Source organism: Notolepis coatsorum (genome assembly GCF_963971535.1).
Source record: "Notolepis coatsorum genome assembly, chromosome: 10".
NCBI lineage: Eukaryota > Metazoa > Chordata > Actinopteri > Aulopiformes > Paralepididae > Notolepis > Notolepis coatsorum.
Genome location: NC_140174.1, coordinates 16,773,826 through 16,788,343, shown reverse-complemented (window position 1 = coordinate 16,788,343; position 14,518 = coordinate 16,773,826). Strand labels below are relative to the sequence as shown.

General features: G+C 46.1%; 1 protein-coding gene across 1 annotated transcript; it reads right to left on the bottom strand.

Annotated features, from left to right (window-relative positions):
- Positions 1-2,353: 2,353 nt before the first annotated feature.
- On the bottom strand, positions 2,354-12,606 carry prodh2 (proline dehydrogenase 2; the record flags this gene model as incomplete). The annotated part of the gene is made up of 10 exons (XM_084322934.1): positions 2,354-2,538; positions 3,631-3,719; positions 4,171-4,281; positions 5,047-5,213; positions 5,816-5,959; positions 6,048-6,128; positions 6,253-6,324; positions 7,471-7,597; positions 10,546-10,736; positions 12,361-12,606. 10 exons carry the CDS (start codon positions 12,604-12,606, stop codon positions 2,354-2,356), a joined length of 1,413 nt encoding a protein of 470 aa, XP_084179060.1.
- Positions 12,607-14,518: the final 1,912 nt, after the last annotated feature.

Below are 14,518 nucleotides of genomic sequence, written 5' to 3'. Positions count from 1 at the left end.
AATTCTGGTAGACCCCGGCTGCATCAGTGAGAAGTAAAATGTGGAGTCAGAAATCCGTTCTCCCATTCACTTTCATTGAGTCCATTACAAAAGGGTGATTTACCATCTGGGAGACGATAGGGGGTGCTTTTTTCACATCTGATCGCCGGCGGTCCCTGGATCTCCAAGGGTAGGCTCGTGTGATGCAATATGATTTCAGATTGCTAATAAAAAAATTTAAAAAAAACACCCGAGAATAGCCGTGACGTGGCATTCAACGGTCGGGTCGTAAACCCGAATATTCTCGGGCGTGGCACTCAAAGTGTTAAAGCGCCTCTAAACGCCACAAATAAATCAATTGAGAGACTGCCATTTAGTGGTTAAATGCATGCTATTGCAATATTGGTGCCAAAGGTCAGCCAATAGAAGATTGCAATAGCACGTGTTTGACCATGAGGTGGCAGTCTCCCAATTGATGTATTTGTTGTGTTTAGTTGCTCTTTAGGTAAAGTGTGACGACCAGTATAGGGAGGTGTAGTCTGACGTCACTGGTTGTTCCACCCGTATAGGGATTTATCATTGGGAAAATGGATTATCGGCTATTGTAACAATTCTGCCGCATGGAAATTGAAAAGCTTTAAATTTGTGCACAAAATTAGTTCCCTTCTATCACTAACATTATTGTTTAAAAAATGTTGGTTGAAATAAAATTTCGCGTTTTTTTTTATGATTAACACTTTAACTGCCGAAGGTTAAATTCATGATATACCATCCCTTGCCAGCTCTATTTGTCTATGGAGAAGTTCCCCTTCTTTGCAGGGCTATAACTTTTTAAATTCTATTGCTAGATTGCCATTATTAGGGCCCATTCAATGTCCTATATGTATTGTTCAGGGTGTATGAACGTTAAACTTTTTCATTCACATATTCATACTAAAATATGATCTAAAGTATAAGTATGTTTTCATCTCTTTCTGCAGCTTTCTCCAAAAACGTGATTTATAGCCCCAAATGCATTATATTGATGATCAAATACAGTTTGGTAGCGATCGGTGCCAGATGAAAAATTTCAAATGGACATGCTTCTAGAAGTTTCTACGTATCATCTGATGATGACCGGATGGGCGGGGGATCGTTTATAATTCCGTGGGCAACGTTATACCATTCATCTAATGTGGGTCAAATGTTCATCATAGCAGTTAGTGTCGAACACGGTAATACTACACGCTAAAACTCACCCCAGTCTCCGCGGGCCGTTGGGCGATCAGCGTGGGGTAGACAGTTTTCCATTATGGGATGTCGAAATACCCGGTCCATTTCCAGGTTGTATAATAGTATATACGTCCAAATAACGTTGTTTATTGAGTTAGGGCGAGCGATCTATTATCGAGTGTTTCAAGATGGAGTCGCGGGAGCTATAGAGAGTGGCCGGAAGTAATATGGGTGATCAGCACTTCATCCACATGACTTCCTGTTTGGCGCTTCTGCCGATCGGCCACCAGATGGCGCTCTTGAACCGCTAGAGGGTTGAGAGGAGGCCAGCACTGTGTCTCAGGGCTGCGGAGGAAAAATATGATTTCGATCACAGATTTTTGAAATATTGATATTAAAGACGAGTTAGGGCGTCCTCTGCAACTTTAGCATGGCTAGGAAAGACGCCTAAACACGTTTTCGGCACTTAAAGTGTTAATTGCGAATATTTTCATTGTTGAGCTATAGATTGTGGATGAATAAGCACAGAAAGGTACACCATGCCAATGTTAATGCTTTATTTGTTTTAAACGAGGCGATTTAGAAATGAGCAATGGGGAAATACATTGCGTTGGACAGAGGGTGGAACACGGAAAACGGCAATGATGTAACCACTACACCTCCCTATAGTCTCTCCCCCTGTGGCTCCTCCCCCGTGGCTCCTCCCCCTGTGGCCCCTCCCCATGTGGCTCCTCCCCCCTGGTCGCATGAATACTTTCGGCAGCCCACTTGTCCTTCCGCATTGCTCTGATTGGCTGAGCGCACGCATGCGCATGAGCCGCGACGCGCTCCTCAGCCGAGATGCATCCAGCTCAAGTGGGCTGCCGAAAGTATTCACGCCCCCTGGTCTCCCTAGACGCCTCTCCTCAGGGCCTGGCGGACTCCCCCATGGCTCCGCCCCCATGGCTCCTCCCCTGTGGCTCCTCCCCCATGGCTCCTCCCCCGTGGCTCCTCCCCCGTGGCTCCTCCCCCCTGGTCTCCCTAGACGCCTCTCCACACTCCTGTGGAGCTCCTGCCTCAGAAGGTCTCTCTCCTCAGCGCCTGGCGGACTCTCCTGTGGAGCTCCTGCCTCAGAAGGTCTCTCTCCTCAGCGCCTGGCGGACTCTCCTGTGGAGCTCCTGCCTCAGAAGGTCTCTCTCCTCAGCGCCTGGCGGACTCTCCTGTGGAGCTCCTGCCTCAGAAGGTCTCTCTCCTTGCGGATGCCTTGCAGCACCGTGCGGTTCTCCTGCGCCCGACGCACCAGGTAGGGAAGAGTGTCGTCCACCGAGCCGTACGGCACCGATTTATACACAGCATAGCCTTCCTGGGCTGAGGGAGGGAGGGAGGGAGGGAGGGAGAGGAGGGAGAGGAGAGGAGGGAGGGAGGGAGGGAGGGAGGGAGGGAGGGAGGGAGGGAGGGAGGGAGGGAGGGAGGGAGGGAGAGGAGAGGAGGGAGAGGAGAGGAAGGAGGGAGGGATGGAGAGGAGGGAGAGGAGGGAGGGAGAGGAAGGTAGGAGAGGAGGGAGAGGAAGGTAGGAGAGAAGAGGAGGGAGGGAGAGGAGGGAGGGAGAGGAAGGTAGGAGAGGAGAGGAGGGAGAGGAAGGTAGGAGAGGAGGGAGAGGAGGGAGGGAGAGGAGGGAGAGGAGGAGAGGAGGGAGAGGAGAGGAGGAAGAGGAGGGAGAGGAGAGGAGGGAGGGAGAGGAGGAAGGGAGAGGAAGGAGAGGAGAAAGAGGAGAGGAGGGAGAGGAAAGAGAGGAAGGAGAGGAGGGAGAGGAAGGAGAGGAGGGAGAGGAAGGAGAGGAGGGAGAGGAGAGGAAGGAGAGGAGGGAGAGGAAGGAGAGGGGGAGAGGAGGGAGAGGAGGAAGAGGAAGGAGAGGAGGGAGAAGAATGAGAGGGAGAGGAAGGTAGGGCATGGAGGGAGGGAGGGAGGGAGGGAGGGAGGGAGGATGGATGGATAGATAGATAGATAGATAGATAGATAGATAGATAGATAGATAGATAGATAGATAGATAGATAGATAGATAGATAGATAGATAGATAGATAGATAGATAGATAGATAGATAGATAGATAGATAGATAGATAGATAGATAGATAGATAGATAGATAGATACTTGGTTAAATAATCTAATAAGGGGACATTTGGGAAATGTCTTCAGCAGCAGTGTACCAGGAATCAGTATATAAATAAATACACAACTAAAATAAATTATACAATTGACATATTACCCACTGTGAAGATTACGCACTTTATAGAATACATTTTACCTGATGAAGGTTTAAGGATCGAAATGTTGTACTTTAAATAAATAAAGTCTATCTAAGTAAAAAGGCCAGTCCAAGTAACAGACCGATGCAAACTATAAACAGACAAGAATACTAGCTTCCTCCACTTCCTCTCTGTATCTGAAACAACACTAACCAAGAGTGAGGGAGACGTGGTCACACATCCCCAGCAGCTGTCCGTAGCACACTGAGCCGCCATCTTTATCTATCCCCAACTCCCCCATCCTGGGGATAAAGAGAGACCAGTAAGTTTAGATAGCATGTCGCCTCAGGCTGTAACACTTAAAGGAACACGCCAACATTATGGGGAATGCGCTCACAGTACTGGGCTAGATCCACAAAGAATGGATTGCACGGTGCTAGTTGCACCCTTTCTTACAATTCATTATGAATTGAAAATGGGGGACCCTGATGTAAACAAGACGAAAGTGTTTCTCTGGTCTGCATCCCCTTAACAATTGTGTGTATTGAGCCGTACTGTATTGTACCCATTCTGCAATCTGTTAATAAAATTTTCATTCAATCAATCACTGTGCAGATTGATTGATTGAATGAAAATTGTATTAACAGATTGTAGAATGGGTACAATACAGTACGGCTCAATACACACAGTACTGAGGGAATGACAGTTCTCTGGTGTAAATGTTGTTATTATCTTTGAACTGTAGCTTCTAACCGTTTTGCGGCCAGTTTGACTGACTCCTCGTTGTGAGTGGCGACTATGATACGGTAGCGCTCGGGATTCTGGGATATGACCTCCAGCATGACCTCCAGGTTGCCGTTGTAACTGAACAAACAAATTAAAGATATTAGGGGGGGGGGGGGGGGGGGGGCAGCACACACATCATTAATCCAGACGTCTTAAGTATTTTCACTCACATTAAATTCAGATTAAATTCAGTGAACCTGGATGACTTTTGAGTTTAAAGGGGAATGCCACCCAAGAATTCACACATGTTGAATTGGGGCTCTGACTTTATGAGGCTGTAACACCGGCTCTCTCTATCTCTCTCTCTCTCTTTCTCTCCCTATCCCTCTCCCTCTCCCTCTCTCTCTCTCTCTCTCTCTCTCTCTCTCTCTCTCTCTGAATGACTGAATTGTAGTCTCCTGGTTATGACTCCACTGTGATGTCTCTCTCTCTCTCTCTCTCTCTCTCTCTCTCTCTCTGAATGACTGAATTGTAGTCTCCTGGTTATGACTCCACTGTGATGTCAGCAAGAAACCACATGCAAAGAAATACAAGGCAACAACCAGACCAGCTATTAGTTTCCTGTGTGGTCTGAGTAACCTGCTAGGAGGGAGGGGTCAGATGACACACCTTTTGATCTATTTTGTGAGTGGACCATTCTATTTGTGGGCGGGACATTACAGGTGACCAGGAACAATGTGTTAATGTGTTTACTCATGGAGTAACAAAGGTTCATATAAAGAGCTTAACCTGAATAAAACCACAAGAAGGATACATGGCCTTTATATGGTAACCTATAATATATAATATAACCATATTATGGTTAACATGCAGGTTACTCTCCCATTACCCACCAGATCATACCTGCCGTTGGTGTCCTCCCACGATTGGTGGACAGGGTCTGAGCGGCCTTCCTTATTGGCCAGTTTCCTCTCCTTGTCCATGTAGGCCCCCCTCACCAGCTTGACTCCCAGACAGAAGGACTCAGTGATGGACAGATGCACGGCCTCTAGGATGAGAGACCTGGACTCCTGAGAGAGAGAGACAGAGAGAGAGAGAGAGAGAGAGAGAGAGAGAGAGAGATACTCAGTGATGGACAGACGCAGAGCCTCTAGGATGAGAGACCTGGACTCCTAAGAGAGAGAGAGACAGAGAGAGAGAGAGAGAGAGAGAGAGAGAGAGAGAGAGAGAGAGAGAGAGAGAGAGAGAGAGAGAGAGAGAGAGAGAGATACTCAGTGATGGACAGACGCAGGGCCTCTAGGATGAGAGAGAGAGAGAGAGAGAGAGAGAGAGAGAGAGAGAGAGAGAGAGAGAGAGAGACAGAAGGACTCAGTGATGGACAGACGCAGGGCCTCTAGGATGAGAGACCTGGACTCCTGAGAGAGAGAGAGAGAGAGAGAGAGAGAGAGAGAGAGAGAGAGAGAGAGAGAGAGAGAGAGAGAGAGAGAGAAGTGAATTTATTACAATGTATTGGTTATTTGTTTTTTCTATATTAACCGGGAGGGTATTAGGCCCATTATCACAGAGTCAGAGAGCAGGAAGCAGACAAGGAAAGGCAGAAAATAAATGTTGTGATCTTTGTAAAGTGATAAAAGCAACAACAACAACAAAAGAGAAACAGAACAACAGCTACCTTTAGATAGCTCTGGTATGTGTTCCAGATCCAGGCGCCATCTTGGTTGAACTTCTTCATCATCGCCATGGTGACGAGGGAGAGGGCGGGGTTCATGTATGTGTACTCCGCGTCGACCAGAACCCGCACCTTGTGGACGCTGGCCTGAGAGGTACAGTACAGAGGAGGATCTGAACTACATCTCAACGCTACAGAACGCTTACAAACTCAACCTCCCATAATGCATCTGTACCTCTCCTATCGCGTTGAGTCTCCTCAGGCCACACAGGAAGTGTTCGTTCTCACTCTCGTCTAAACCGGGGAAGTTGATAGGCTGAGACGGACGTGTTCGGGAGCAAAGATCAAAGGTAATGTATCAGAGGCAGCATAGCTACCATCATTTTATATATTCTAAATATATAATGTTCATATTATTATGGTAAATATTGTGGACTTACCTCTCCATCCATAGCTTTGACCAGCAGGTCCAGGTCAGAGGGTTGCTGAGAGAGCAGAGTGGTGAGTCTCACCTTCAGACAGACAGAACAGACACATGAGTCCCTGACAACAGACATGACAACAGACACAGAGCTAATGAGTCCATGACAACAGACATGACAACAGACACACAGATCATACATGACAACAGACACACAGATCATACATGACAACAGACACACAGATCATACATGACAACAGACACACAGATCATATATGACAACAGACACTGTGAGGAAATATAGAAGACTAACTCAGTAGTTAACATGAATGAATAGAAGACTAACTCAGTAGTTAACATGAATGAATAGAAGACTAACTCAGTAGTTAACATGAATGAATAGAAGACTAACTCACTAGTTAACATTAATTAATAGAAGACTAACTCACTAGTTAACATGAATGAATAGAAGACTAACTCAGTAGTTAACATTAATTAATAGAAGGCTAACTCAGTAGTTAACATGAATGAATAGAAGACTAACTCAGTAGTTAACATTAATTAATAGAAGGCTAACTCAGTAGTTAACATTAATTAATAGAAGACTAAGTACATTTTTCAAGATGGAAAGTAAGTTTGTTTGTTTTTGTTTTTCTCTTGTCAGTGAATAAAGTATTTATTTATTTATTGTACATTTTGTGATGTCATCGTTTTGACCGTTTAATCTGTCTGGTTGTCTGGTTTGATATGAAGAAAAGAAATTATATTAAAAAACAACCAGGTCAAACAGCGAGGAGTAACCTGCCATGACATGTTTCCCAGCTAAATAACACGCTACTGACTCCACACACAGATTAAACTACATGTCTCCCAGCTCAATAACACGCTACTGACTCCACACACAGATTAAACTACATGTCTCCCAGCTCAATAACATGCTACTGACTCCACACACAGACTAAACTACATGTTTCCCAGCTGAATAACACGCTACTGACTCCACACACAGACTAAACTACATGTTTCCCAGCTGAATAACACGCTACTGACTCCACACACAGACTAAACTACATGTTTCCCAGCTGAATAACACGCTACTGACTCCACACACAGACTAAACTACATGTTTCCCAGCTGAATAACATGCTGCAGACTCCACACACAGACTAAACTACATGTGATCACATGGGACACGGTGGACGCCGTCATGTCTGTCGTCAGGGAGACGGTGACTCACACAGAGCTCCGGGCTCAGCAGGGCCGTGATCTTCAGTTGCATCATGGGATCTTTGCTCCAGGTGTTGCTGTGGGACATCCTCACGCACTCCAACATGGCCGCCAGGTTGTCGTCGTATCTCTGCTCACTGGCGGCGACAACATCATGTCTAATGTCAGAGCCTTCAGACTGAAAGAGGGATTTTTAAACGCCAATACAAATTTTATTGGAGGTAAAATGGTGTCCATTTGGTTTGTTTTGTTTAGTTTTTTACATAGTGGCTAAATCAGTGTTCTCATTGTTATTGTATATAATTCTTTATTGCCCATATTTATTGTAACGTATAATATAACCGATATCTGCACCTTTGTTTACACTGTTTATTTTTCTCATATTTTTATATTCAGTTTACATTGTATTGCCTGTATTTATTAATCTATTACCCCACCCATAATAAATGACCTCCTTACCCTCCTTTTAAATAGCCCTCATTCATTGGGTATTGTTACATCCCTCCCTCTTTCCTAGGCTGTCTCTCTCTCTCTCTCTCTCTCTCTCTCTCTCTCTCTCTCTCTCTCTCTCTCTCTCTGTCTCTCTCTATTTCACCCCCCCCCCTCTCTCTCTCCCCTCTCTCTCTCTCTCTCTCTCTCTCTCTCTCTCTCTCTCTCTCTCTCTCTCTCTGTCTCTCTCTATTTCACTCACTCTCACTTTCTCTCTCTCTCTGCTCTCTCTCCCTCTCTCTCACTCTCGCTCTCCCCCCCTTCAGGTGTGTTGTTGGCTCAGGCTCCCAGCTGTGAGTCATCTACTCATTAATTCCTCTGCCATAAAGCTCCAGTCTATTCACCACTTTGTTGCCAGTTTCGTAACCTCTGTCTCATTCTGCCTGACCCTGGACCCCTGATAGTAACAGCAGACTGTACCCGCTGCCCTCATGCATAGTAACAGTAGACTGTACCCGCTGCCCTCATGCATAGTAACAGCAGACTGTACCCGCTGCCCTCATGCATAGTAACAGCAGACTGTACCCGCTGCCCTCATGCATAGTAACAGCAGACTGTACCCGCTGCCCTCATGCATAGTAACAGTAGACTGTACCCGCTGCCCTCATGCATAGTAACAGCAGACTGTACCCGCTGCCCTCATGGTAACGTCGAACCGTCCGACTACATGCCAGCTGGACCGTCTACCTTCCCCACTCCTCCAGACCATAGCACCAGACATCCTCCCATTCCTAACTGCAACCATCAACTCCTCACTCAACTCGGGGGTGGTCCCCACCTCCCTAAAACAAGCCAGAGTCACGCCCCTCATAAAAAAACCATCCCTGAACCCTACCGTCATAGGCAACTACCGTCCTGTCTCTCTTCTCTCCTTCCTTTCTAAAACACTTGAACGTGCTGTATCCAACCAACTTACTGCTTATCTCTTACAGAATGACCTCCTAGACCCTAATCAGTCAGGCTTCAGAACTGGTCACTCCACAGAGACAGCCCTCATTGCGGTCACAGAGGCACTTCACTTAGCAAAAGCGAAAGGCCTCTCCTCTGTCCTGATTCTCCTAGATCTATCTGCAGCCTTCGACACAGTCAACCACCAGATCCTCCTCGCGGCCCTCGCAGGAATGGAAGTGGCTGGCTCTGCGCTGACATGGTTGTCATCATACCTCAATGACCGCTCCTACCAAGTGTCATGGAGAGGGACCCTGTCGGCCACCCGCCCCCTGCGGACGGGTGTCCCCCAGGGCTCGGTTTTAGGACCCCTTCTCTTCTCCCTCTACACTAAATCACTGGGTAACATTATCACGTCTCATGGCTTCTCCTACCACTGTTATGCCGACGATACTCAACTCTTCCTCTCCTTCCCTCCCTCAGATATCCACGTCTCTGAGCGGATCTCGGCCTGTCTGTCCGACATCTCCGCCTGGATGACGACCAACCACCTCAAACTGAACCTAAGCAAAACAGAATTGCTCCACCTGCCGGCCAAATCCTCCCCCCTGACCGACCTTTCCATCACAGTCGAGAATGCAGCTGTGACCGCGTCCCCGACCGCCAAGAACCTTGGTGTTGTCCTCGACGACCAGTTGAACTTCTCTGCTCACATCGCAGCGACAACCAGAACCTGCCGATTCCTCCTGAGCAACGTCAGAAGGATCCGCCCCTTCCTGACAAAAGGATCCACCCAACTCCTCGTCCAATCAACAGTCATCTCCCGCCTCGACTACTGCAACGCACTGCTCGCTGGCCTCCCGGCCACTGCCACTAAGCCTCTTCAACTCATTCAGAACGCAGCGGCCCGCCTGATCTCAAACCTACCGAAGTCGGCCCATGTCACCCCACTTCTTAGGGACCTGCACTGGCTCCCCATTGCTGCACGAATCCGCTTCAAGGCCCTCGACCTAGCATACCGTGCGGCAAAGGGAACTGCTCCCGCCTACCTCCGGTCAATGGTCTCTAACTACACACCCTCAAGACCCCTACGCTCTGCTTCTTCTGGCCGCCTCAGACCTACTCCTATCCAAGCTCCGGGAGGGTCATCAAAGAGAAGTCGCCTATTCTCAGTCCTTGCCCCACAATGGTGGAATGAACTACCCACCCCAGTTAGGACAGCCGAAACACGTCCAATCTTTCGCCGTCAACTAAAGACGCACTTCTTCAACCATTATCTGAATAAAAAAAAATAAAAAAAAATAAAAAAATTATCTAACCCTAACTAACCATACTGTCATGCACTTGTCCTAATAAACTAACCTACACTGTAGCACTCAACACTTTGACGAACATTGTTACTCAGCTGATAGAGTTGTGCCCTTCCTGATGGCTTGTCGTACAGAACTTGTAAGTCGCTTTGGATAAAAGCGTCAGCTAAATGACTAAATGTAAATGTAAATGTAAAAAATGCATAGTAACAGCAGACTGTACCCGCTGCCCTCATGCATAGTAACAGCAGACTGTACCCGCTGCCCTCATGCATAGTAACAGCAGACTGTACCCGCTGCCCTCATGCATAGTAACAGCAGACTGTACCCACTGCCCTCATGCATAGTAACAGCAGACTGTACCCACTGCCCTCATGCATAGTAACAGCAGACTGTACCCGCTGCCCTCTCCCAGGTCCTCCTCGATGGGCACGGCCAGCATGGGCCTCATGCCCAGGGAGCTCATCTTCACCATGGACTGTCCGATCTCTGCCTCGCTCTCCCCAGCCACGAACTGGGCGTAGACCGAGGGCCGCAGGAACCAGGAGAAGCCCCTCCTCCCCAGGACGCTCCGCGCGACGGACATCAGCTAGGAGAGCAGAGGTGAGACATTTAAAGGCCCAGTTCGTAAAAAACAAATGTGTAGTCCCACCAACAACAGTTAGAAAGCTAATAGTAATAGAGACATATTGTCATTCTGTAGTTCGCTGTCTGAGCTCCTGACATGAGTTTTAATTGCTGTTATGTTATTATGTTTGTTTATGTTGGTGATGTTTGTAAAAACTGGAGCAAAACAAACTTATATTTAGATTTGTGACGAGGTTAGATAAGGTTAGATGAGGTTAGAATGGGGTTGGATGAGTTTCGATGAAATTAGAATGGGGTTAGAGGAGGTTAGATGAAGTTAGAATGAGGTTAGACGAGGTTAGACAAGGTTAGAAAGGTTAGAATGTTCCAAATCAAACTCTTTCAGAATGTACAGTAAATGTATATCTTTGACAGATGCAGCCTAAAGGGGAATGTCCCCCATTTAAAAAGAAAGATTCAATATGTTATTCCTGTGTCCTGAACTGTCCTGGGGCACAGGAAGAACATACTGACTGAACTGTCCTGGAGCACAGGAAGAACATACTGACTGAACTGTCCTGGGGCACAGGAAGAACATACTGACTGAACTGTCCTGAGACACAGGAAGAACATACTGACTGAACTGTCCTGGAACACAGGAAGAACATACTGACTGAACTGTCCTGGGACACAGGAAGAACATACTGACTGAACTGTCCTGGGACACAGGAAGAACATACTGTCCTGAACTGTCCTGGAGCACAGGAAGAACATACTGACTGAACTGTCCTGGGACACAGGAAGAACATACTGACTGAACTGTCCTGGGACACAGGAAGAACATACTGACTGAACTGTCCTGGAGCACAGGAAGAACATACTGACTGAACTGTCCTGGGACACAGGAAGAACATACTGACTGAACTGTCCTGGAGCACAGGAAGAAAATACTGACTGAACTGTCCTGGAGCACAGGAAGAACATACTGACTGAACTATCCTGGAGCACAGGAAGAACATACTGACTGAACTGTCCTGGGACACAGGAAGAACATACTGACTGAACTGTCCTGGGACACAGGAAGAACATACTGACTGAACTGTCCTGGGACACAGGAAGAACATACTGACTGAACTGTCCTGAGACACAGGAAGAACATATGTGAATTCTTAAAATGGGTGACATTCCCTTAAACAGCAGAAGTGACACCCGACCAGCCTTGACCCACATACTCTACACACACACAGACATGCATCTGTTACACAGGGCCAAATAATTTGGCCGACTTGATGACATAACGGTGTAGAGTCTTAGTCTAGAGTCCGAGAGTCTTAGAGTCTTAGTCTACTCTGGTAAATTCCCATTGTACTTTGTGGATAAAATGTGCCTGATACTGAATTGCGTTCCGTTTCTCTTCAGTCCAGTCTGGTTATTATTCTGGTATTCTACAGACACCATAGGTCTTAAGTAAAGTCTGCCTCGTAAAACCGGCACTGATTGGCCCGAATGAAGAGTTGCGACCAGAGAGAGAGCACCAATCAGGGCAGCGGGGGCCAGACTCCGAATCGCGAAACAATTCAAAAGTAGGCGGGACTAGCAGCGAGTCAGGGAGTGTAAAGTGTCTGTCTCTGGGTCATCAGCCTCACCTTGGCACAGTTGTTGACCAGCACGGGGATGGAACAGAGACGGAAGACGGCCAGTGTGCGGAGCAGCTCCCCGAGGCTCTTCACCCTGAAGGCGCTGGCGTCCTCAAAGCTCAGAGCCACCGGGGGGGGACTGGCCCCGCCCCTGCCCTCGGGCCGCTCCGCAGCCAGCGTCCTGGGGGCCGCCGTACCCAGCAGCCTCAGCGGCCGGAAGTGATGTAGCGAGGGCCGAAGACGAGGGGAAATCATCATGGGATCGGTCCACAATGGTGTGTGTGTGTGTGTGTGTGTGTGTGTGTCTGTGTGTGTCTGTGTCTGTGTCTGTGTGTGTCTGTGTGTGTCTGTGTCTGTGTCTGTGTGTGTGTGTGCGTGTGCGTGTGCGTGAGAGGGAGAGACTCTACGTCTCGGCTGAGCTTCACTCCTCACTCCGTACGCCCGGCCTGTTGTGCTCTTACTCTGGTTCTGTAAGTGACATGAGAGGGTGTGTGTGTTATATATAGTTATAACACGCACGCACACACACACATGTACACCAGCTACATGAGATCAGGTCTCCCCAAGCCGTTACAGTGGGTCTTGGCAGAGTGCAAGAGGCAAGAGATGATCTCCGTGCAACCTGCTGACAAAGAGAGGAGGGAACGGAGAGAGAGAGGGGGAATGCATTGGGAAAATGCAGAGGCGGACAGAGGCAGCCCTGCCGTGTTCCACACCAGCTTTAACCCAATGCTACTGCTAATACCTACCATATTGCTATGATGGACAGTTGACAGAGCGGGTTAATTACTAATCTGTGTGACGTACAACATAAACACAGACACTGCATACCGGTGTCATGACTGACCTCTTTGTTTGAGAAATGAGCGCAGAAAAGAGTCAGGTTCACTGAAATAATGGTTTTGAGAAAATGTTTGAGACAGTACTTCATAAAAACCTCTGGCTGAATTGAAAGGTCTGGTAATTATTATTATCTAGGTATTATAACACTCTGACCATAACATAGTGCTCATGAAGGGTAGGCAGTAGGTTACAAACTGAAAAAATAAAAAATAGATAAAAGAAGTGAATTTATTTTTAATTTCAGGAACTAAAGAATAAATATAAACTGAAAGACAGAATTGTTTAAGTATTTACAATAAAAAAACTGGATGACAGAAAACGTTGACCTCGGAAATAGAGTTTCAACTGAGATAGAGGGAATTCTAAATAAAGTGGATACAAAGGGACTATTATTAGGTACAATATATACAATATACAATATCCTTATGAAGAATTGCTACAAAACATAACAAATGGAATAAAGATCTTGGTATAGATGTAAAAGAAATGGAAGGAATGTTTACAACTCGCATATCCAATTACCACTAATGAAAATGTACGTCTAATTCAGTATAAGTGAATGACAAGAATATACTATAGTAGAGACAGAATTCATAAACTGAGTTCTTCTGATGGATGTTTAAAATGTGGCATATACAATATATATATATATAATATACAATATAATTAACTCTGGACATGCGCATATGGGCAACACGGTGTGAGATGAGGGTATGTATTCCCTCTCAATTGTATTTTCCCTACAATAAATATAGTTACAATATATCATCTAATAATCTAAATCTAATCTAATATATAATCTAAAAAATTCTAAATGCTAAAAAGCTAAATGCTAAATATATGATCTGATGAAGTATACAGTATTCACATAAGGTGCGGTATGCATAAGGTAAGTATATTGTCCTTTTAGGTGGGAGTAAGCTACTAGGTTCCTAGTAGTTGGTATGTAACTGTTTTTAATTTAAAACATGATCACAAACCTCCCTACCTCAGTATGTAACTGGTTTTAATTTAAAACATGATCACAAACCTCCCTACCTCAGTGTGTAACTGTTTTAAATTTAAAACAAATATAGAGCAAATATAGAGATTTATGAAGCTGTTGAGTGGAGCTGCAACATCTCCCAGCATCCATACATTTTAAGGGACCCTTTGTTTAGTTTTTATTTTGTTTCGTTTTGTCGTGTGTGTGTGTGTGTGTGTGAGGATGCAATATTACCTGTGTAAAGTACCATTATGTAACATGTTGAAATATTGATTGTATTGTATTCAGACCCTTACTCACTCAATAATATAAAAGAAAAGTAAAGAAAAGAAAAGGAAA